This window comes from Dermochelys coriacea, chromosome 7 (assembly GCF_009764565.3).
Source record: "Dermochelys coriacea isolate rDerCor1 chromosome 7, rDerCor1.pri.v4, whole genome shotgun sequence".
NCBI classification, from domain to species: domain Eukaryota; kingdom Metazoa; phylum Chordata; order Testudines; family Dermochelyidae; genus Dermochelys; species Dermochelys coriacea.
Genome location: NC_050074.1, coordinates 72,787,267 through 72,809,622, shown reverse-complemented (window position 1 = coordinate 72,809,622; position 22,356 = coordinate 72,787,267). Strand labels below are relative to the sequence as shown.

General features: G+C 46.2%; 1 protein-coding gene and 1 long non-coding RNA gene across 2 annotated transcripts in view; one reads left to right on the top strand and one right to left on the bottom strand.

Annotated features, from left to right (window-relative positions):
* The first annotated feature begins 1,275 nt into the window (after positions 1-1,275).
* Positions 1,276-22,356, top strand: part of SHLD2 (shieldin complex subunit 2) — a 166,127-nt gene continuing 145,046 nt past the window's right edge. The window contains exons 1-2 of the mRNA XM_043519721.1: positions 1,276-1,510; positions 9,557-9,766. Of these exons, the coding sequence (XP_043375656.1) occupies positions 9,642-9,766 (125 nt within the window). The 5' untranslated portion in view covers positions 1,276-1,510; positions 9,557-9,641. The remainder of the gene's footprint in view (positions 1,511-9,556; positions 9,767-22,356) is intronic.
* On the bottom strand, positions 15,353-20,387 carry LOC122461181. The gene is made up of 2 exons (XR_006282969.1): positions 20,293-20,387; positions 15,353-15,573 (listed from the first exon to the last, which is right to left on the bottom strand). It is a non-coding gene; the product is annotated as an uncharacterized LOC122461181 (long non-coding RNA).

Here is a 22,356-nt window from a genome sequence, read left to right as displayed (position 1 = left end):
ATACTTATTGAAGCACTAGAAAATAAACTATAAGGAACAGCCCTTCACTGGCCATTGGGGAATAGGATATAAAGCAGATTATCTATTTGGACTTTTCTATTTCTAGATTCTATTAAAGTAGTTCATTGCTTACTGTTAACATTCTGGTTGGCAAGTTTTGGGACTTGTTTGTTTCATTGGTCAGTTATGAACTGGAGCAGCAGCAGTCTAGGACATGGAAATTGTTATTTCCTGAAACCATTGCCAATTATCCCTGGTTACATTATTTGGAAGGAACTATAGATACATTTTTTTCACTGTCTTAATGTGGACTGGTCACAAGGGTCAAATCCACAAGGGTCAAATTTTGCTCTTGGTTTTATACCAGAGTAAATCCAGATGTATACTTATCTGTAGTTACGTGTTACTTTAACCAGTTAACCCTCATCTTGGAGTGGGTTACACCTACTTTAATCTGTGCAAATTCAGTCCCAAAATTGACTGCTGTAGAGAGGTTACCAATGGAAGGGGGACCCCCATAGTGCACAACAGGGACAACACGGTGCTCTTTTTATAAAAATTACTTTTATTAGCCAACCAAACAACAATAATCACACACTGCAGTCTGGTAAAGGAGAGAAAGATCACTACAGAATGCATAGTATTTGCACTACTCACATCATGCCTTGCAAAAAACCTCAAGTGTTAGTCATCTTCCTCCTCACCAGTGGTTGTTATCCTGGCATCTCCCTGAAGGCACACAGGCCGGGATACAGTTTTTATAATGATATACTGATTTCCACTGGGATTCATACATATTTATGAAGGCTTTTAAAAAACCCTTTTCCTTATTTGAATTTACACATCCCACTACTTTTGGGGAGCCCTTTTTTTCATAGGCTAAATCATTAGTTCCCCTATACTCAACATTTACATCACCTTATCAACATAGTAAAAAATGGTTACCTACCTCTTGTAACTGTTGTTCTTTGAGATGTGTTGCTCATGTCCATTCTAATAGGTGTGTGCGTGCACTGTGTGCATGATAGTCGGAAGGTATTTCCCCTAGCAATACCCATCGGGTTGGCTGTGGAGACCCCGGCAGTGGTGCCTTTATGGCGGTGTATATAGGTCCCTGCCGACCCGCTGCCTGCTCAGTTCCTTCTTGCCAGAATACTTCGACAGAGGGGAGAAGAGCGGGATTTGGAATGGACACGAGCAACACATCTCGAAGAACAACAGTTACAAGAGGTTGGTAACTCTCTTTTTTTTTCTTCTTTGAGTGATTGCTCATGTGCATTCCAATAGGTGACTTCCAAGCAGTTTCTCTGGGGGAGGGGTCAGAGTTCACCTGGTTGCTGAGTGCAGGACTGTCCTGCCAAAGGCTGCATCATCCCTTGCCTGCTAGGTAATGGCATAGTGTGAAGTGAAGGTGTGGATGGAAGACCATGTTGCTGCCTTGCAAATTTCCTGGATAGGGACCTGCGCCAGGAATGCTGCAGACGACACCTGCGCTCGGGTGGAGTGCGCCGTAAGTGGAGGGGCTGGAATTTTAGCTAGATCGTAACAAGTCCTGATACAGGAAGTGATCCATGATGAAATGCGCTGGGAGAAGATCGGGAGTCCCCTCATCCTTTCTGCGATTGCAAGAAATGGCTTTGTGCACTCCATGTAGAATGCTAGGGCACGCCTAACGTCTAGGGAATGGAAAATGCGCTCCCTGTTACTGCCGTGGGGTTTAGGGAAGAACACAGGTAAAAATGTCTTGGTTCAAATGAAACTGGAAAACAACCTTATGCAGAAACACAGGATGAGGGCGTAGCTGCACCTTCTCTTTATAAAAGACTATAGGGTGATTCGGAAGTCAGTGCTCTGAGCTTGGATACCCTTCTGGCTGAGGTTATGGCCACAAGAAAGGCCACCTTCCAGGAGAGTAGGACAGAGGGCAGGTTGCATGGGCTTGAAAGAGGGCCCCATGAGTGCGGACAGGACAAGATTGAGGTCCCACTGGGGAACGGGCCATTGCACCTGGGGATAAAGTCTGTTTAAGCCCTTGAGAAACCTGCCCACCATGGGATTACCGACCACTGACCCACCTGCTGTTCCTGGGTGAAAGGCCGAGATGGCAGCAAAGTGTACCCTGAGAGATGATATTTCTAACCCTTGCTGCTTAAGGTATAACAGATAGCACCAATTCCCCTTATTTTGGACTATCTGTGATTCAGTTGCCCTTTGCCGAGACCAAATAGAAAAACGCTTCCACTTTGCCGTGTACGTGGCATGAGTGGAGGGTTTTCTACTTCCCAGCAGGACCTCTCTCACTGGGTCCGAATACTGAAGCTCAAGAGGGTTCCGCCATGGAGTTTCCACACCATGAGGTGGAGGGACTCCAGACTGGGGTTTTGCAGACGGCTGTGGTCCTGTGTGATTAGGGTCTGACAAACAGGAAGTGCCACTGGTCTGTCCACTGAGGTTCAAGAGCATGGTGAACCAGTGCTGGCAGGGCCACGCTGGTGCTATGAGGATCAAGGAAGCCCTGTCCCAGCAAGTCTTGAGGAGGACTCTGTGTATGAGAGAGAAGGGTGGAAACGTGTACAGCAGGTGACCTGTCCATGAAAGGCTTCCGCGATGGAGCCTGGGCTGTGGTTCAGGAAGGAGCAGAACCACCGGGACTTCCTGTTGCTACAGGAAGTCCCTGTTGCTCCGAACAAGTCTATGTGGGGAGAGCCCCACTTCTGGAAAATGGAGTGCGCAATGTCCAGCTGGAGGGACCATTTGTGAAACGAGTGGCTGATGCAGTCAGCTAGCTAGTTTTGTGCCCCCAGAAGGTGTGACGCCTCTAGGTGTATCGAATGGGCAGTGCAAAAATCCCACAGCTTGAGAGCTTCCTGGCACAGGGGAGAGGAGGGCGCACCACCGTGTTTGTTTATATAGACATTTATATTTACACATGTGCCCTGCAGGTTGGCCTGGAACGCTTGGCATGCCAGACGAACCGCCCTCAGCTTCCTTACATTGATATGCGGTGATGGTTCTGTGTGGGGTCCTGATATTGCCCAGGTGCGCTCCCCAACTGAGCGCTGAGGTGTCCGTGACTAGGGGTAGCATAGGATGGGGTTTGGCAAAAAGTACTCCTGTACAAACAACTTGTGGTTGGAACCACCAGTGGAGAGACTCGAGGATGCGATGGGGGAAGGGTAACTGTCTTGTCCAGCAGGTCCCTGCCTGGCCTGTGCACCCGTGTCAACCATGCTTGGAGGGGCCGAAGGCGTAACCTGGTGCAATAAACCACATATGTGCAGACTGCCATATGCCCCAACAGTTTCATGCAATTTCTGGCTGTGGGAAACCAGCAAAGGTTCTCGATAATGTCCGTGCCTGCGTGGAGTCCGAGAGCACCCCTATGAATTCTATTCTCTGCGTCGGGGCCAGTGTGGATTTGGGCACATTCAATATGAGGCCCAACCTGTGGAATGTGGCCCGGCCAGGGACAATGCTCTGCTGCCCGTGCTTGGGACTGGGCCTTGATGAGCCAGTCATCTAGATACCAGAATACTTGCACCTGACATTTGCGGAGGAAGGCTGCCATGACCGCCATACACTTGGTGAATACCCGGGGGGGCCACCAAAAGCCCGAATGGGAGCACTCTGAACTGATAGTGCTGGCCACTGACCACGAATCTCAGGAATAGTCTGTGGGCCGGGATAATAGATATATGGAAGTACACATCTTTCAAGTCAAGGGTGGTGTACCAGTCCCCCGGATCCAGGGAAGAAATGATGGTGGCCAGGAAGATCGTGCAAAACTTCACATTTCTTATGAATGTGTTGAGATCTCGCAGGTCCAGGATAGGCCGGAGCCCACCTTTGGCCTTGAGGATGAGGAAATAGCGGGAGTAGTACCCTTGCCCCTGAATTCCTGAGGAACCTCTTCTATTGCCCCTAGGGCGAGGAGTGATTGCACCTCCTGCAAGAGGAGTTGCTCATGAGAAGGGTCCCTGAAGAGGGATGGGGAAGCGGGGTGGGAGGGAACAGAATTGGATAGAATATCCTGCCCCTACCTTGCTGAGCACCCAACGATCTGGCGTGATCTGGGACAAAGAACGATAGAAGCGGGAAAGTAGATTCACAAAGGGGGTGGTAAGGATCCGAGACTGAAACTGATGCTCAGTCGTAGGGTGCATCTTCAAAAGTTTGGCTTCGGGCCAGGGGGCTGTTTGGCCGAACCCTGGCCTTGGCCTGAAGAGGACTGTGGTGGGCGCCTCCTATTATTTCTGCTCTGTCTCCTTGATGAGTCTCGCCTAGGAGGCCCAAAGTAGAAGTGGGACAGGGGCTGAACCTTAAAAGGCTTTCTTTGAGGTGCCATGGTGTGGTTCACCAAAGACTTCAAAGTTGCCCACGAGTCCTTAAGGCTATGTAGGCGAGAATCCATATTTTGGGCGAAGAGGCCTGCAGAGTCAAAGGGGAGGTCCTGTATGTGTTCTGGACCTCAGGTGGTATTCCTGAGACCTGGAGCCATGCACTCATTGTGATGGTGGTGGCCACAGTCTAAGCTGCCGAGTCTGCTGTGTCCAGTGTGGCTTGGAGGGAAATTCTAGAGACCACCCTGCTGTCCTTAAGGAGGGCGCTAAACTCCTTGTGCGAGTCAGCCGGGAGTAACTCCTGGAACTTTGCCAATGAGCTCCAAGAGTTGAAAGCATAGCGGCTGAGTACCGCTTGCTGGTTGGCCGCTTGAAGCTGGAGCCCCCCAGTTGAGTAGTCTTTTAGGCCAAAAAGGTCTAGCTACTTAGTGTCCTGTGACTTAGGCATGGGACCCGGCTGTCCTTGCTGCTCTTTGTAGTCTGCCGTATTGACCACCAGTCTTTCCAGCTGGGGTGGGTGAAAAGGTGTTTGTACCCTTTCTGCAGCACAAAATATCGTCTTTCCACCCCTTTAACGGTGGGTGGTATAGAGGCCGGAGTCTGCCAAAGCACCTTCTTGGTGTTTTGGATCGTTCTTATGAGGGGCAAGGTCATCCTAGAAGGACCCTCAGAGGTAAGAATGTTTACCATCGGGTCAGACTCCTCCATGACCACCTCCGCCTGGAGATTAAGGTTTAGGGCCACACTCCTAAGGGGGTCCTGGTGACCCTTAGTGTCCATTGCTGGCAGGATGTGGTGGTGGTGCCCACCGCCGTCTCGTCTGGTGAGGAGGAGGCCCATGGGACAGGGTCTTCCTGTCCTTCCAGCTCTCTGGAGGTCAGGTCAGGTACCTCAGAGCCTCCCGTGACTAGAGGTGGCTCTAGCGTCACTGAAGGCACTGGATCGGATGCTGTGCCTGAGCATGACAGCGCAAGGTCTCTGTCTCGTATGGGATCCTCTGGAGCCCTGGGGGTGTAGTGAGCCAGCGACGTTGCTGGGGGTCACGGGATGCAGATGCCACTGATGCCAGCCTGGAATCCTGAGCCTGGTGGTAGACCCAAGGAGTCCAAAAGGGCCATTGGACTGGGCCCTGACACCGGGGTGGCCAGGCGACAGCTGGTACCGATTAGTCTACTGGTCTGCAGTGCTGGGACCAGGAGCAGTAGTAGCTGTGTCAAGAGACGGAAGATTCAGCATCTGACTCAGATGAGTAGTCTGTGCCCGACCACGTGGGGAGGAGCAGAGCCGGATGGTGCTGGGGAGCGGTACCGGGGAGATAGTGAGTGGCGCCATAACATCATAGGCTTGCCATGATGATGAACCAGAGGCAGTACCGCCATTGGGGCTGGTGCACCTCTTGCACACCTTAAACCCCTGCATGCCCCGGCACCTGGGGAAACTAGGACAGGGGGGAAGCCCCCTGAAGTAAGTCCAACTAATATAAAATGAACTAACAACTATATACAACTAAGAAAAGGGAACCACTAGGTAGGCACTTGTGAATGCAAGAGACTGAGCTGCTTCAACGACCGTCACTGGCAGTAAGAAGGAACTGAGCAGGCGGCAGGTTGGCAGGGACCTATATACATCGCCATACAGGCGCCACTGCAGGGATCTCCACAGTCAACCCAATGGGTACAGCTAGGGGAAAAACCTTCCGACGATTGTGCACATGGCGCGCACACGCACCTATTGGAATGCACATGAGTAATCATTCGAAGAAGAACAGGTGGTTACCTTAAGGAAGTCTCTAACACTACATCCAAGCTACCAAGAGTTCTTCTATGGTGTCTGCTGATCTCTCATAGACATTATTATCCAAACTAAGTAGTTATTTTCAAAACCTCAGCATAGCACAAACATAGACACAAGCTCAACAAATTTATTAATTTACTTAAGCTAATTTACTTATCCTGGGTCCTAAAGCCTAATTTGGCTAAGCTAAATATCTAACAAGCATGAGGCCTGTAAGCCACATGTTACAACATTAATTAACATTTATATTTTACCTCTATATCCTAAATATAACTGCCTCTGTAGCCAAGAATAAAAGATAATTCCTCCATAGTTAATGGACAGATAACCCTGGTAACTGCGAGCAAAATTTAGCCCTGAGTCTGTAAATGAAGAGTAGACCAGAGTGGTTTATTTTAACTTTGACCTAACTAGACCTCTTATGGACTTAATTCTAGGTGTGTCTCATTTAAAATAAAGACAGACAACCAAGATGTTAGTTTTGAAAACAAACAAACCCACAATACATTGTGCTCGGTAGTTGGTTTTACGAGTGGTATGCACTCCCTTAGAAATTCACTGATGAGAGTTGAAGGTAATTTGGTGTGGAATATAACAAAAAAAATATTTTTAAATTAGGATTTTGCAGTCACTAATAAACTTCAGTGACTGGAAGAAAAGGAGAGAAAAGAGATTAAGGGACAAATGATGCAGTGTGTGTCTGGTTTGGTTTTGGGGGGCCTTGGGGGGAGAGACATAGGGAACCCCTACTTCCTCTAATCCACCTTTAGGATAGCAGGGTGAAGGATATTTAGCACTTCAGTGAATGCAGAAGGTGGGAATAGCTGCCCTGGCCGCTAGCACTGCAAGACTCGAAATAGCCATAATCTGGTGTCTGTGGGTGTGACCAGTTCCCCAGCCAGCTAGCTCATATAGCTTGGCTCGTGTGATATCCTTCCTGTTCAGGACACTCAGAACTATACTGTGTTACCATTCTGCTTCTGTTAGAGTGAGCTTTACTACTGCTAAGCTGTGTGTCAGTTCCCTGACGCAACAGTGTGTGTGCCTTGCCAGCAAGCTCTTCATAGAATATATCAGGGTTGGAAGGGACCTCAGGAGGTCATCTAGTCTAACCCCCTGCTCAAAGCAGGACCAATCCCCAATTTTTGTCCCAGATCCCTAAATGGCCCCCTCAAGGATTGAACTCACAACTCTGGGTTTAGAGGGCACTACCAACCCAAACCTTGTCTTGCAGGTAACAATCAGTGAACCCCAATTCCTGAGTTCCCCAGAGTCTTTGTCGTGTGCAGTCCCTCTCACTGGACGCTCACAGAAATTACTGAGTTTGCTGCAGACAAAGAGGCAGTATATGCACCAGTCTGTTAGGTTAGCCGAGGATTCACTCTATGCTGTTAATACACTGCACTGAGATGGTTGTGTAATAAAACAAGAATTAGTTTATTAATAAAGAACAGAGATTTAAGTGACACTAAGCAAGAATAAAAGACTGGTGTGGTTACAAACAACAACAACGAACATGCTTTCTCTGCTGACTAAAGCTGGTGTAGCTAGCCATGCATGCTTCATCCTTACCCAGATGGGGTGTGAGTCAGAAGCATGTAAAGAGTGGGCAGGGTTCAGGATGGAGCTAATGCATTCTGTTCAATCCTTGACTAGTGCACCAGCCCCTATGAGATCACTGCAGCTGGCATACTTAAAACAGCTCTTAGGCGGCTCTAAAATATGCTATGGACCATTTTGCGCTTACACACCCTAGGATCTTCCCCCACCACTCCTTAACTGTGCAGAGTTTGAGCTTGATGCAGCTCAGAACTGAGCCCAGAGCTCGGGAGTTGGTGGGGGAGGGTTGAAATTTTTTTTTAATCAATAGCTTAATTAAATTAGTATGATAGAACTGAGTTACTTGGCTCCAGAATAGATACCTTCTCTCGAAAGAGATTATCCATATATGACCATTTGGTTAATAAAATTGTGTTTCATGTTTTCTTACGCTGAATTTGTCATATTTACAGTGCCTTAGCTGGATAGGGAAAAATCCTTTGTAAGTGAATCCTTTTTCAAATCAGCCTTTGAAACGCGTGTCTGAGTGTTGGGCCAATGTTTATTTAGTGTTTTTTAGCTCTATATTCTTGAGACTTTTTTTTAAGCATGTTCTGCTGTTACTGTGTAGCCTCAGAGGCATTGCACCTGCTTCAGGCTCCTCCAGCGACCTTCACTTGGAAAATGTTTTATAAGACCAGTTGTGGAATGTATTTTGTCTACTAGCCTCACACTGGGAAGCAAAGCTTTTATTCTAGGGCTATTCTGGATTAAATCCACACCTGCTCCTTGGGGAGAGGAAAACAATAATTCTAAACATCCCTCCCCTTTGATGTCTTGGGATATTAGTTACTCAGTGAAGTCTTGGGCCTCATGTGTTCCAGTTCTGCAGTTTGCCCTGTGGCTAGTGGGAGGAGCTCTGCTTTGTCTATTAAAAAAAACAAAATCCAGCACATTTGAGAACAGTGTAACAGAATCAAATTTAGGGTTTCACTCGCCCATCCTTTTACTGAGGGAAAAGACACAGCTGACCATTGTTTGGGATTGGAAAGAACCTTGCCAGCATAGGTGCCGACTCTGTGGGTGCTCCAGGGCTGGAGCACCTACGGGGAAAAATTGGTGGGTGCTTTGCACCCACTGGCAGCTCCCTGCCCCAGCTCGCCTCCACCTCCTCCTCGAGTGTGCCACCACGTCCTGCTTCTCCCCTCTCCCTCCCAGTGCTTGTGCCGTGAAACAGCTGTCACTACCCGCGGCAGCACTTTAAGTGGGCTGCGTATGGGCCAGTGCAGGTTCTTACCGGTACGTCATACCGGACCATACTGGCTCACTTTCACCCCTGCTTATGAGGTTTGGGGTAGAATGCAGGTAAGTGTATTGGCTAATTTGAGATGGAAGGTGGACGCCACCTTGGGAAGAAATTTGGGGTGGGGTCGCATTGTAATCTTGTCTTTGAAGAAAATTATGTAGGGAGGGTAGGCTATTAGTGCGCTTATTTCCCCTACCCTTCTTGCCGATGTTATGGTGACCAAGAAAGCTATTTTCATGGACCTGTGTAGTATGGAGGAGGTAGCCAGTGGTTCAAAGGGAGGTTTCATAAGACCCCGGAGAACTAGGTTCAAATTCCAGGTAGCTGCAGGTAAGCAAATCTCAGAGTAAAGGTTTTGAAGGCCCGTGAGGAAGCGTTTTATGGTGTGGTGGGTGAAAACTGAAAACCCCTCCAGCATGTCATGGAAGGTATTAACTGCTGTGAGGTGTACTCTGATAGAGCTGAGTGATAGTCCATCTGTTTTTTTTTGTTGTTGTAAGAGGTAGTCCAAGATATCAGAGAGAGGCGCGGTATGGGGTGGCAAGTTTCATATGGAGAACCGTTTCCACTTTTGCAGATAAGTCTTGCGGGTGAAGTCTGTCAACTGTGCTGGAGGACATGTTGGACCTGTTCTGAACACGCAAGTTCGTGTGTTTGGAACCATGAAGGAACCATGCTGTCAGATGGAGCTTCTGCAGTTGAGGATGGGGAATCTGACTGTTGCCTGGGAGAGCCAATCCGGTGTGTTGGGAAGAGTTCTTGGAGGGTGGATGGACATGCACAGCAGGTAAGGATACCATGTCTGTCTGGGCCAGGCTGGGGCAATAAGTATGACTCTGGCCTTGTCCTCTTTGATCTTGTGTAAGACTCTGTGTATCAGTGGGAGGGGCTGAAAAGCGTACATGAGTGTTTTGTTCCATGGAATGAGGAACGTGTCTGAGGGATGCGGTCCTGAATCCCGCTCTGGAGCAGAAAAGATGGCATTTACGGTTTTGTATTGTGGCAAACAGGTCTACCAACGGGGTGCCCCAGTGGGAGAAGATCTGTCGCACTATCGTGGGGTGCAATTCCCATTCGTGTTCTTGTGAGAAATGTCTGCGGGGTGTGTCGGCGGTATGTTCTGACACCCAGGAGATAGGAAGCAATGATCTCTGTGATGTTGTATGCACCAATTCCATGGTTTGATGGCTTCTGCACATAGGGAGTGCGATCGCAACCCCGCCCCCGTGCTTCCCCCATCTGTTGATGTAGAACATGCGTGCTATATTGTCTGTCAAGACCCAGAATAGATTTGCTCCTTATGATTGGGAGAAAGTGGAGGCAGGGATATCTGACTGCTCTGAGCTCTAGAAGATTTATGTGCAGACGTGTCTCTGACCGGGACCATAGGCCCTGTGTTGTGTGAGCTCCCAGGTGCACTCCCCAGCCTATCAAGGAAGCATCTGTCGTGAGCATGAGCACAGGGGAATTTTGATGGAATGGGATGCCCATGCATGCGTTTCCAGGTTTTGTCCACCATTGTAGGGAGACTAATACCTTTGCTGGAGGCTGTGCCTGCTGGGTTTGTATATGGAGCTGAACCAACCCTGAAGGCACTTCATATGTAGTCTGGTGTATTTGACCACGAAGGTGGTAGCCACCATGTGACCAAGAAGCTGCAGGCATGTTCTTGCCTCTACTCTGGGGCAAATGGGTAATGTGTGTATGAGATGTGTGATGGTGAGGAATCTGGTGTGTGGGAATTAGGATCTGGTCAAAATTGAGTCCAGATGAGCCCCAATGAACTCGATTTGCTGTGTCGGTATCGGGGTGGATTTTTGGAAGTTTGTTTGCAGGCCTAGACCGTGGAAGAGGGAGATGGTAAAACAAGTAGCCTCTAATGTCTCATCGTATGAATGGCCTTTGATAAGGCAGTCATCTATGTAGGGAAAAAGTATAATTCCGTTTGTGTAGGTGGGCCATCACTATTGCGAGAGTCTTGGAGAATACTCTCAGTGCTGTGGAGAGTCCGAATGGTAGCACTCTGTATTGGAACTGTTTATGCCCTACTGTGAATCGCAGAAAGCATCTGTGTGCTGGGTGAATAGATATATGAAAATAGGCATCTTGTAGGTTGAGGGCTGAGAACCAGTCCCCTTGTTCCAGCGTGGGTATTATTGTGCCCAGTGTGACCATCTTGAATTTCTGTACGCGTACAAATTTGTTCAGTCTGCGTAGGTCTAGTATAGGTCACCATCCTCCGCCTTTCTTCTGGGTCAGAAAATAGTGAGAGTAAAACCCTTTCCCCCAATGTTGTGGCAGTACAGATTCCACTGCCATGAGCTATAGAAGATGAGTCACCTCTACTAGAAGTAGGTGCTCATGAGAGGGGTCCCTGAAGAGGGATGGGAAAGAGGGAAGGGTGGGTGGGCATGAAGTAGCCCGATAGTACTATTTCCAGGACCCAGCAGTCCTGTGTGACCTGTTGCCAGACATGGTGGAAAAACTGGAGGCGATGGCCAAATGGGCAAGTAAGCGGTGGTGCCAAGGGATGGTCGTGGAGACCCCCAACCAAGGCTTCAAAATTGTTGTTTGTTTCCCGATGTGTGGGATATAGTTGGTTGTGCTTGGTTTTGTCTGTGCCTGGGAGGTTTGTTGTGTTTCTTCCCATTATCATATGGTCTTGACTGGGGTCGGTGATATTGTTGTGCACAGGGCCTCTGATAAGGTTGATATCATTGCCTCCTGGGGAGGGACAGGTATATCCCCAGTGTGCGCAGAGTGTCCCTGGAGTCTTTCATAGTGTGAAGAACTACCGGGTTTCTTGGAAAAAAGTTTATCCTTATCAAAGGGAAGGTCCTCTACTTTGGTTTGCAGATCTTTAGGGATGCCAGATGCAGACCGCCAGGAAGATCTGCACATCGCTACCGCAGTGGCGGTAGTTCGGGCTGCTGTGTCCGCCATGTCCAGGGATCCTTGTAGCACCATCCTAGACACCAGTTGACCTTTGACAAGGACTGATTTAAAATCTGATCTTCTGTCCTCTGGGATATGGGAAGTAAATTTTAAATAACTTGTTGTAATTGTCATAGTCATAGCTTGTGAGGAGGGCAGAGTAATTTGCAGTTCTGAATTGCAGAGAGGCCCAGGAGGTCAAGTCTTTTGAGGTCCTTAGCTTGCGGAATGGGCCGATATTGTGGTTGCTTTGTTCTGTGCGTCGCTGCCTCAACCACAAGAGAGTTAGACTGTGGGTGGGAAAATAAGAAGTCTATGTCCTTAGGTGGTACATAATATTTATGTTCAGCCCTTTTACATGCTGGTGGGATGGAGGCAGGGGTCTGCCATATAGTGTCAGCGGGTTCCAGTAGGGCCTCATTTATGGGTAGTGCGATCTTTGATGGCGCAAAGGGTTGGAGGATTTTCAGGAGTCTGTGTTGTGTTTCCTGTACTTCCTTTAATGGAATGTCCTGACTGATTGATTGCCACTCTCTTAAAAAGTTCCTGGAACTGCTTAAAATCGTCCATGTTCTGTGGTGGTGGTGGCATGAGAACTTCATCTGCAGCTGGTGGAGAATTATGATCAGATGATTCAGGGGAAGGTTCGTATCCCACTTTTTCAAGGGGGGGCTCAGGAGCTCTGGATGTAGCTGGAGCTGGAGATAAGAGGAGCAGAGGGGGTCTGCAGTCTGATGGAGGGTCCGTGAGAAGGATTGGCATCATGGGCAGACCAAGGGTACCACTGTGGCCACTGCATAGGGTATGAAAAGTAGGGCCCTGCCCACTGGGGGACAAAGCAGGGAAATTGAGGCTGGTTCTTGTGGGGTGCCATGCCTTGAAATAGGTATGGCTCCAGAGTGGGAGGAGAGTCAGGTGGGGAAAACTCTGTCTGCTGTGGCATGTCAGTCTCACGGTCAGCATGTGTGGCCAGGTCGGGTGGTGAGAGTGGCTGATCAGAGAGAGAGAGAGAGAGAGAGAGAGAGAGTGTGAGTGAGTGAGTGCTTGGTGCCTAGGAGACGAGAGTCAGGCTCTGGGGCCATGGAGATGTCAGCATGACTTAAGAATTGTTGCTGCTCCGTGGGCTGCAGTGCTGCAGGTCTTGGAGCGTGAGCCGACGTCCGCAGCAATTTCTGTTTACCCTTGGTGGGTACTGGCGGCAGCATATAGGTGCCCTCTGGGGATGGCACGTTGGGAGCAGGAGTTATTGTCAGTCTCGGTGCCGATGGTTTTGTCGGGGTGGATCGCGCAGCCGGTAGAGTCCTAGGGCCGTCCTTAGCCATACGCTGCTGCATAGGGCACCAGTATGTCTGGGGCACCACTCTGCCAGAAGCCAGGATGGACGGGAAGCAATGGAGCAGGTAAGAGCAGGGTTGGGTCCTAGAGAGAGTTGAATGCGCTGTGTGCAACACATTCTGAGAGAGGGTATTGGCTGCTGAGGTCTCGTGGAAGGGGTGGGGGAAGGAACTCACCTGTGAGTGTGACTCTTTCCCCCGGCATGAGGTGAGGCAGATTGGGCGACTCTGGCAATATTCTTTGTTGCCCCCCATAACGTGCATTCTCCTCCCCTATGGCAGGGCTGGGTGGGGTAAGGTGAGGTGCTGCTTGGACTGCTGGCTGCATGCCGAGGAAATGAAACTGAACATGACTCACTTCCTCAGCAGCCAGCCCAAGCAACAGGGGCTGGATTGGAATAATCACACACAGCTGGCTAGGCTGGGGATAGGGTGAAAAATCTTGAAAAATCAGGACAGGGGGTTGGGGTAGGGTGACCAGATGTCCCAATTTTATAGAGACAGTCCCAATTTATGGGTCTTTTCTTATATAGGCTCCTATAACCCCTCCACCCCACCACCACCACCACCACCACCCCATCCCGATTTTTCACACTTGCTATCTGGTCATCCTAGGTGGGGGGTAATTGGTGCCTATATAAGACAAAGCCCCAAATATCGGGACTGTCCATATAAAATCAGGACATCTGGTCACCCTAGCTGGGGAGCCCGTCTCTCCCCCGGGCGGGCAGCGATCCATCTCATCAAGGGGGAGCTGCGCGGGGCAGGATTACCTGCGGTGGCCCCGCAGTTGCCCCATCCCTGAGATCAGATGCTGTGCTAACTTCACCATGGTCCATGGTGCTGGCGACGGTGCCTGGTGGCATGTGATCTGACCTGAGGGTTTGCTGCTGCTGTTGCCACTCTGCACCCCAAGAGGTGGATTTTGGGGTCCTGCAGCTTTCCACCTATCTCCTCCTCTACTGCAGCTGTTGGACCAGCAGGCTGGGGGTGAGCCAAGCATTAAAGCAGTACTCTGTTGCCATTTAGATTGTAATTTAGAACTTTGTTTGCCAAAAATGCTTGCTAACAATACTGAATCCAATTTCAATATTTAAAAAAAAAATCAGTATCTTAGCCCAAACCAGAAAATTAAGTTGTTGACAATTATTTGTGACAAGTTTGGTTTGGGGCAGGGAGTGGGCAAGTTTTCATCAGAGAAACAAAAAATGTTGTCAGACTTCCCTATAGCCCTGTTACTGCTAAACAGAGCCCTCCAACAACTGTCCCATCTCCTTACTAGTGTATAGAGTGATCATATGTTGTACTAAGATTCTCTTGTTTTTTTTTTTTTTTTTTTTTTTTTTCAGTGAGTCAGTATAGTTTTTGCCAGCCCAGAGGTTGGGCAGCCAATGTCTTATGTTTTCACAATGTTTTGTCCAACTTTCATAAAGTAAATACATGGTTAATATGAGTTTAAAAAGGCCAGGGACACTTCCTTGTGAAGAATCTGTGCAGCAGATTCTAGAGCTGTGAAAATGTCAGTTTTTAATGGAACTTTAGAGGCAGTGATTTATCATGTATTTCTGGCAGTGTCCAAAATGTGCTGCTAACGTCTTTCCAAACAAAAATAAGGGACAACAGGACTTCTGTAACATTTCTGTCCTACCTTAATCTAGCTGAGATGATTCTGTGCTGACTTCATTTTGGTCACTTTGTGCTTTATCTAGGAATAAAACTAGGGTTCTATTTTCCTGCTGCTTGGAAACCCAGCTTATTAAACTGGATAATGTCATTGATCTATTTACAGTATAAGGTTGATATAGAGTTATAACTAACATTAAGACTGATGTCCACTATACATTTAAAACTAAAAAGTGACTTTGTAAAAATGACATGGGTTTCCAACTCTACTGTGTCTCAGTCAGGGTGGAGCCGCTTGTGAGGTGTCTTCACACTAGCTCAAGGTCACAGACTCACGGCTATCCTATATGAGTTACTTTAAATAATAATTCTGATAATCTGACAATAATTTAAACAGTTTTTCTTTAAAAAACACCCTTATAAGTTATGGTCATATCGAAAACAACTTTCTGGGTCACAAAAAAGAAAATGGAAAGATGAAATAGGATTAGCTATACAAGCACAGAAGGGTTCTTTACTTAAGTTTGTACATCATGAAAATAACGAAGTTGATCAAGATCATCAAGTAACTGCCGAAGAAAATTTTTATGCAGACGAAGCTCAAGAAATGCAACAACACACGGAACAATCATTTAAAACAGATGCAGACAAAAACAAGAAATTACAACAGTTGAAACTATACTAGCATGGGATATAGATGACACTGGTGCATGGCTGCAGTCTTTGAACAACGAATTACCTGCCATTATACTTGAGAAAGGCCCTGTGAGATTAAAAGGTCTTGAATATCCTAAAGACATTAGAGGTAGGAAATTCACAGAAAACAATTACTACAAAAGACTTTCTAATAGTGAAATTGTCAACAGACAGTGGCTTGTGTACTCTAAATGCAAAGATACTGTATTTTGTTTCCCATGCAAGATTTTCAACAGTTGCCATTTTAAGATAGCAACCATGGGTATTAATGATTGGCAAAATCTTAGTCACTCATTACCACAACATGAAAAGGGACAACACCACATTGAAAGTATGCACAAATGGTGTGAGCTGAGTATAAGGTTAAAAAAAATCAGACAACTCTTGATGTCCAAAATCAAAAGATTGCTGAAGTCAGAGAAGCAGTTTTGGCATTGTGTTCTTGAAAGTCTATTATCTATTGTTGAATATCTATCATCAAACAATCTCGCTTTTCGAGGAAGCGTTGAGAAATTTTTCCAGCCCAAAAATGGCAATTTTTTGGGCCTTGTACAACTGCTGAGAAAACTTGACACAGTGATGAGCAAACATCTCCAAAGAGTAACTGAAAATAAAATACATGACCACTCTTTGGGACCAAGAATTTAAAATGAACTGATCATGCTAATGAATAATAAAGTGAAAGGCAAAATTATTTCATTGGTTACTATGGCAAAATATTTTGCCGTAATTCTAGATTGCACTCCAGACATAAGTAATCAAGAACAGATGTCGTTAGTAGTGAGATTTGTCGACAGTGATTCAGCACAGATTACAGTTAAGGAATAGTTTATCACATTTTTAGAAGTAGAGGACATTACAGGTTTTGGACTTCTTGAAGCTCTCCTTGGTGAACTAAAACAAATGGGATTGTCTGTAATGAACATTAGAGGACAAGGCTATGATAATGGTGCCAATATGAGAGAATGCATTTCTGGTGTGCAAGCTAGATTGCTGGCAGAAAATCCATGAGCCTTTTTTGTTCCATGTGCATGCCACAGCCTTAATTTGATTTTGTGTGATATGGCCAAGTCTTCTGTAGAAGCTATTACTTTTTTTGGTTTGCTGCAACGCATTTACGTGCTCTTTTCAGCTTCCACTCGATGGTAAATATTCAAAGCACATGTCAATGGTATTACCGTTGGGAAACCAGAGTAGAAAGTGCAAAAACATTGAGATATCAATCTGAGGAAGTTTACGAAGCACTGGTTGCTATTTCGGAAGAAGCCAGAGATCCAAAAGCTAAAAGTGAAGCACAGTCACTGGCCTCTGAAATATCCGGCTTCAAGTTTTTAACATCTATTATAATCTGGTATGACATTCTTGTTAAAATCTCAAGTGTAAGCAAAATAATGCAGAGTCCAATGATGCAGCTTGATTCAACGCTTACCTTACTAAACACACAAGACTTTGTAGTAAAATACAGAGAAAATGCATTCAAAGAAGCATAGGTTACAGCAAGAGAGCTTTCACAGGTACTCAGTGTAGAACCAAAATTTCCATGTCCGAACGTGACACAAGTTTCAAGGAAAAAATGGCAAGCGGAATATGAAGGAGCAGATGAACCCATAGAAGATCCAGAAAAGAAATCTGAGGTTGAATTTTTTAATGTTGTGATGGATAAAGCAAGATCTGTCGTTGATGAAAGGTTTAATACCTTACGGGTACACCATAAACAGTTTAGATTTTTGTATGACATAACTAAATTCAACAAAATAGGAAAACAAGAGCAGCTAATGACAAAGTGCAAGAACCTAGAGAGCTTCCTGAAGCACGGTGATAGTTTTGATATAAATAGACTAACTGTATGAAGAATTGAGTACATTGTCATCAATGTTACCACATGCAAAATCGGTGATGGACATTGTAGTTTATTCATACCAGCAAACTTGTTGACATATCCTAATGTGTACATTGCCACTCATATTCTACTGATTCCTGTAACAGTAGCATCAGAAGAATGGAGTTTCTCCAAACTAAAGCTCATTAAAAACTATCTCCGTTCTACAATGAGTCAGGAATGCTTGACTGGCCTTTCTATTCTTGCAATCGAATAAGACATCACTTTGTCTTTGTCATATGATGATGACATTATTACTGATTTTGCAGCCAAAAAAGCCAGAAAGATTGCTTTTAATTAAAAAGAAATCCTTGTTTCAATACCTCTTCATAGAATTTTCCAATAAAATGTTGACAAATTAAAAAAATTATATTTGCATCATTCTGTCAATAAATCAAAATTTTTTCTATAGCGCTACTTCTTTAGTGCAAGTATAGTCCATCAGCATTACAGTATGCTTAATTAGTTTAAACTGTTTTTAATAAAGTGCATGTGGCAAGTTTTCTAATACTGTAAGCTTATGTTTGTGTTGCTAAGAGCAAGTCGGGCACCAGTTTAATAATCCCACGTAGGGCACCATAAATCCTAAGGATGGCCCTGCCGAGTCTGTTGGCAGTGCCGGCAGGGTCGGTGCCGAGGAAAGCTGCCTGCTGTGGGGGGTCAAGTCCTTATTTCTGTGTTGCGTGTGAACCACGTTTGAGGTACTGGGGTGGTCGGCTGTGCCGGTTTTTGCTGTCAGCACCAGGGAAAGTGATTTTGCCGGAGACCTTTTTCGTTTCTGTAGGTCTCTGTGTGGAGAGGTTGGGGCTTCCTGCCTCTTTGCATGAGAGGGTGAAGCCACGTTCCTCGTCAGTTCCAACCTGGCAGGGGAACGTGAGGGAGAGGGTTTACTTGTGCCAGTTTCTGCTGGTGGCTGCAGGGATTTCTCCATAAGGAGCATTTTCAGCCGCAAGTCTCTGTCATGACGAGCCCTGGTTTTCAAGCTATTACAATGGACACACTTTGCAGGGACATGTGTCTTGCCTAAACATTTCACACACACACTGAGTGTCCATCAGACCACAGGATAGACTCATTGCAGGAGCCTCATTTTTTGAATCCAGGGGACCCTGGCATCATGAAACTGATTGCCTGGGGGGAAAGTCTCAGCAGGAGATGAATGTGAGACTTTTTTTTTTTTTTTAAACTAACGAACAATGAATAACTATTTTAAAGGAAGGGAAAGAACTGGGATATTTCTAGCTAACTATTTCTACTTGTTTCCTTCAGTGACCAGAGAAGAGGTTCAGCACTGCCCCCGAGTCCTATCTTCAGCCGAGGATGGTTGAGAAGGAACTGAGTGGGTGCGGGACGCGTGCACACAGACAGATCCTAATGATGCCGTGAGACAACAGCTGGGCACATGCGTCCCAACCAGGCACTGCTACCGAAGATCTCTGATCAATGGCACCACGACGCACCCTCACCTGGAGTGGAGCACCCCCAGGGACAGCACTCAAAGAAGCAGCCTCGGCTGTTCATCTGTAAAGTGGGGATAGTAATGCATACCTGCTCACAGGAGTGTAAAGAAGCTAAATTCATTATTGTTTATAGTTTTTAGACTTAGATATTAAGTATCATTATAACCACTAATAGAACTCCATTGATAGGTTAGGGTGGAGGAAACAGTGAGGAATATGCAAGTGTTAAAATGCAGGAACCCATCAGATACTCTGAAGGGTGAAGAGGACAGAAAGAAGTTAGGAAGCTGTCCCTTTCCATCCCCAGAGTGGTAGCATATAGATGCTGAGGCAGCCTTAGTGAAATTACTTCATTGTTTATTTATCAGAAGAGTAGCCATGTTAGTCCTCCCCAAAAACAATGAGGAGTCTGGTGGCACCTTAAAGACTAACAGATTTATTTGGGCATAAACTTTTGTAGGCATCTGAAGAAGTAGGTTTTTTACCCACAGAAGCTTATGCCCAAATAAATTTGTTAGTCTTTAAGGTGCCACCGAACTCCTCATTGCTCAATTTATAGAGCCTTTCCACCTAAGGCAGAAGAGCTTTAAAGTTTTAGATACTCCCACTCACTTTCATTTTTTTTTCTCCTGGAATTATTTTAGTCTTTTACATACAACAGTCACACCCTTTTTGTTTATGATGCGTGTACCTGGTGACTTAGATCTTTTTGACACACCATGTTAGTGCCTTTAATTGCATAGAGTACGTAGTTCATCAGGTCATAAGATATGTAATAACTGTGGTTGTTAACAAAACAGAAATATGGGTCTCAGTACCAAGTTTGCTCACCATCTTCCTATTCGCTCTGCCCTCGTGGGACTGAGATCTCACTGACATAAAATGTGCATAACCAGAGGCTGATCACGTGTATGCTGACACCCAAATTCCCATTAGTATGTGCTATCCTGCAGTTGCTTATTACATGCTTTCCCACTGATGCTGCCCCATTTCACATATACATATATCTTTCTACAGAAGATCTCTTCCCTCCCCTCCCCCTAACGTGAAACTACAGTGGTCTATGCAGATCTTTTTGAACAAGCAAAACACTAATATTTTCTCCTCTTGCAGCCCAAAGCAGACTAGGGGCTGCATTCTTTGATCCATGTTCACATTGTGCTGCTGCCACAACAAAGTGAACTTAGAGTAGCTGGAGAAAGAAGCTCCACTAACATAAAACTGGCAGAGGTTGCTCTAAGGCCTTCTGTACTAGAACCTGATTGGCCCAATGTAAATGGGAGGGAGAGGCATATTGGAGATGGTGAGCAGGCGTGATGGAAAAACACGCTGCTTCACCCAATTCTCCAATAGGGTGGGGCTCAGAGGGAGCTTATAGTGGTGGCACAAGCTAAAAGCCTCCGTAGCCTTAACTTGCACCAGTGAAACCCAGCTGAGATTCAGGGAGCTGACACCACCAGCTTCTCTTCTCTTCTACCTGCACATCATTCCCCAAGAAAACATTCATTTGACCTCACAGTTGCTACCACATTAGACAGACTGATCCAAATACTATTAGAAATTCCTTAGGGGAACAGCTTTAACATTAAGGGGTGGGAGATATAAAGCATGTTTATCTCGCATATTGTTTTTTTTGTCCTAATTCCAGTTAACTCAGCAGACCAGACTGTGCAGCAGGTAGTGGACCAGACCCAAGGATGCAGGTCAGAAAAGTGTGATTGTTACCCTATGCAAATAAGCAAAGGCATTATCAATGAAATACCAGACAAATACGAGAGGGGCTACTGAGTGATGCACTTTGGTAAACCATTACTTTTTTTCCCCAGCTAATGGGAGTTTCCAGCCAATGGGAGTGCGGAGCCAGTGCATTGGGCAGGGGCAGCATGTGGAGCCCTGTGGCCCCCCAACCCCTGCCTAGAAGCCAGACCTGCTGCTGGCAAGTCCCAGGCCACAGCACTGTGTCAGAACAGATAGGAACTAGCCTACCTTAGATGGGCAGCACCACTGGGACTTTTAAAAGCCTGGTCAGTGGTACTGACCACTGCTGACCCAGTGCCTTACATTCCACGACCCAGTACTGGGTCACGACCTGCTGTTTGAAAACCACTGCACTAGACCCTATGTTTCTTGCATAACCATGTGCTATTCTGCTGTCCGAGCATAAGGCCAGTACTGTTCAGAGAAGCCAGACTTGTAAGGGCATCTAGCCCACCCCTTCCTAGCACAAGATTGCTCCCTAGAATGTAGTACACTATTTAACTTTAATCCTTACAACACTAAATTTTCCTGACATACCATTACTCCTAGTTGTGTCCTCATCATCTAAGAATAAATCTCAAGGAAGGATTAATTATTTAAGGTAAACTGTCCTTACCCATTAAATACATTAACTGCCTATGGGACTGCAGTTGGATTAATTTTCAATATAGCTCTTCGAGTAATGATGCTTATGAAGGAGACTGAAGTAAAAAATACATAACTGAGTCTTAGTTAACTTCTGAAGAAAGATTCTGAAGTGGTAAAGTCTCTCTCCCCCAACCCCCCTTCAAATGTCTGATTAGATAAGAATCTTCATATTCATCTTGCCTCAATAATGAATACTGGCTTCCCATGAAATTTACCCCAATTTGTATTTCTTTTATAAGCTACATATGAAGTAGTTATCAATTTAGAGCAAACACACAGAATCCGGTGGGTATAATGGTTATAGGTCACTTGCTTCAGTTTCTCCCATGCTTTCCCCCGTCTCTAGTGGGAAAAGTAACAGACATTTGATTTGCCCACATGACCCTAAATTTACCTCCCACCCCATTTTGAAAGTGGCTAACGTGTGCAAAGCTGCTCAGGAAGCTGGTGACAATGCTGTACAGAGTGTACCAAATCCAGGCAACTGTTAATTGCTTATTTGATATCCTGAATGAGGTCAGACCAGGAAGTATCATTGGTCCATAGCAGTACTTCTGGAAGTTGCGGCAGTGAAAGCTGATTGGGCCGTAATAGTTGTTCATGCCTGAGGTTGTTTTTAAAGGTGGTGCTCATTACTGAAACTATAATCAAAACTTCTTCATTTAAAGAAAACCCCTATCATTAACCTAGCTGTAGGAGAAAATGCAGACAGAAGCCCAGCAGGAGAGTGAGGGCCATCTTGTTTATTCCATTCAGTATAGCACATATGATTACCTGCCTTGTGGGCAGGTGGCATATGTGTGCATTCAATGCAAGGAGCTCCTGGCCCTCAGAGACCCTCTACGTCCTGTACAGGCTTTGGAGGCTAGGGGGGCAGAACTGGAGGAGCTAAGGGAGGCAGAGAGGTCTGTTGATGAAGCTTTCTGGGACACTGTAGATTTGTCCCACCTCCAGTCAGACAGCCCCTGTGCTGCTAAGGAGGATGAAAGCCCTAGAGGAGGAGAGCAGAGGGAAACCTTCCCATAGTAGGGACCCTCCTTCCAGA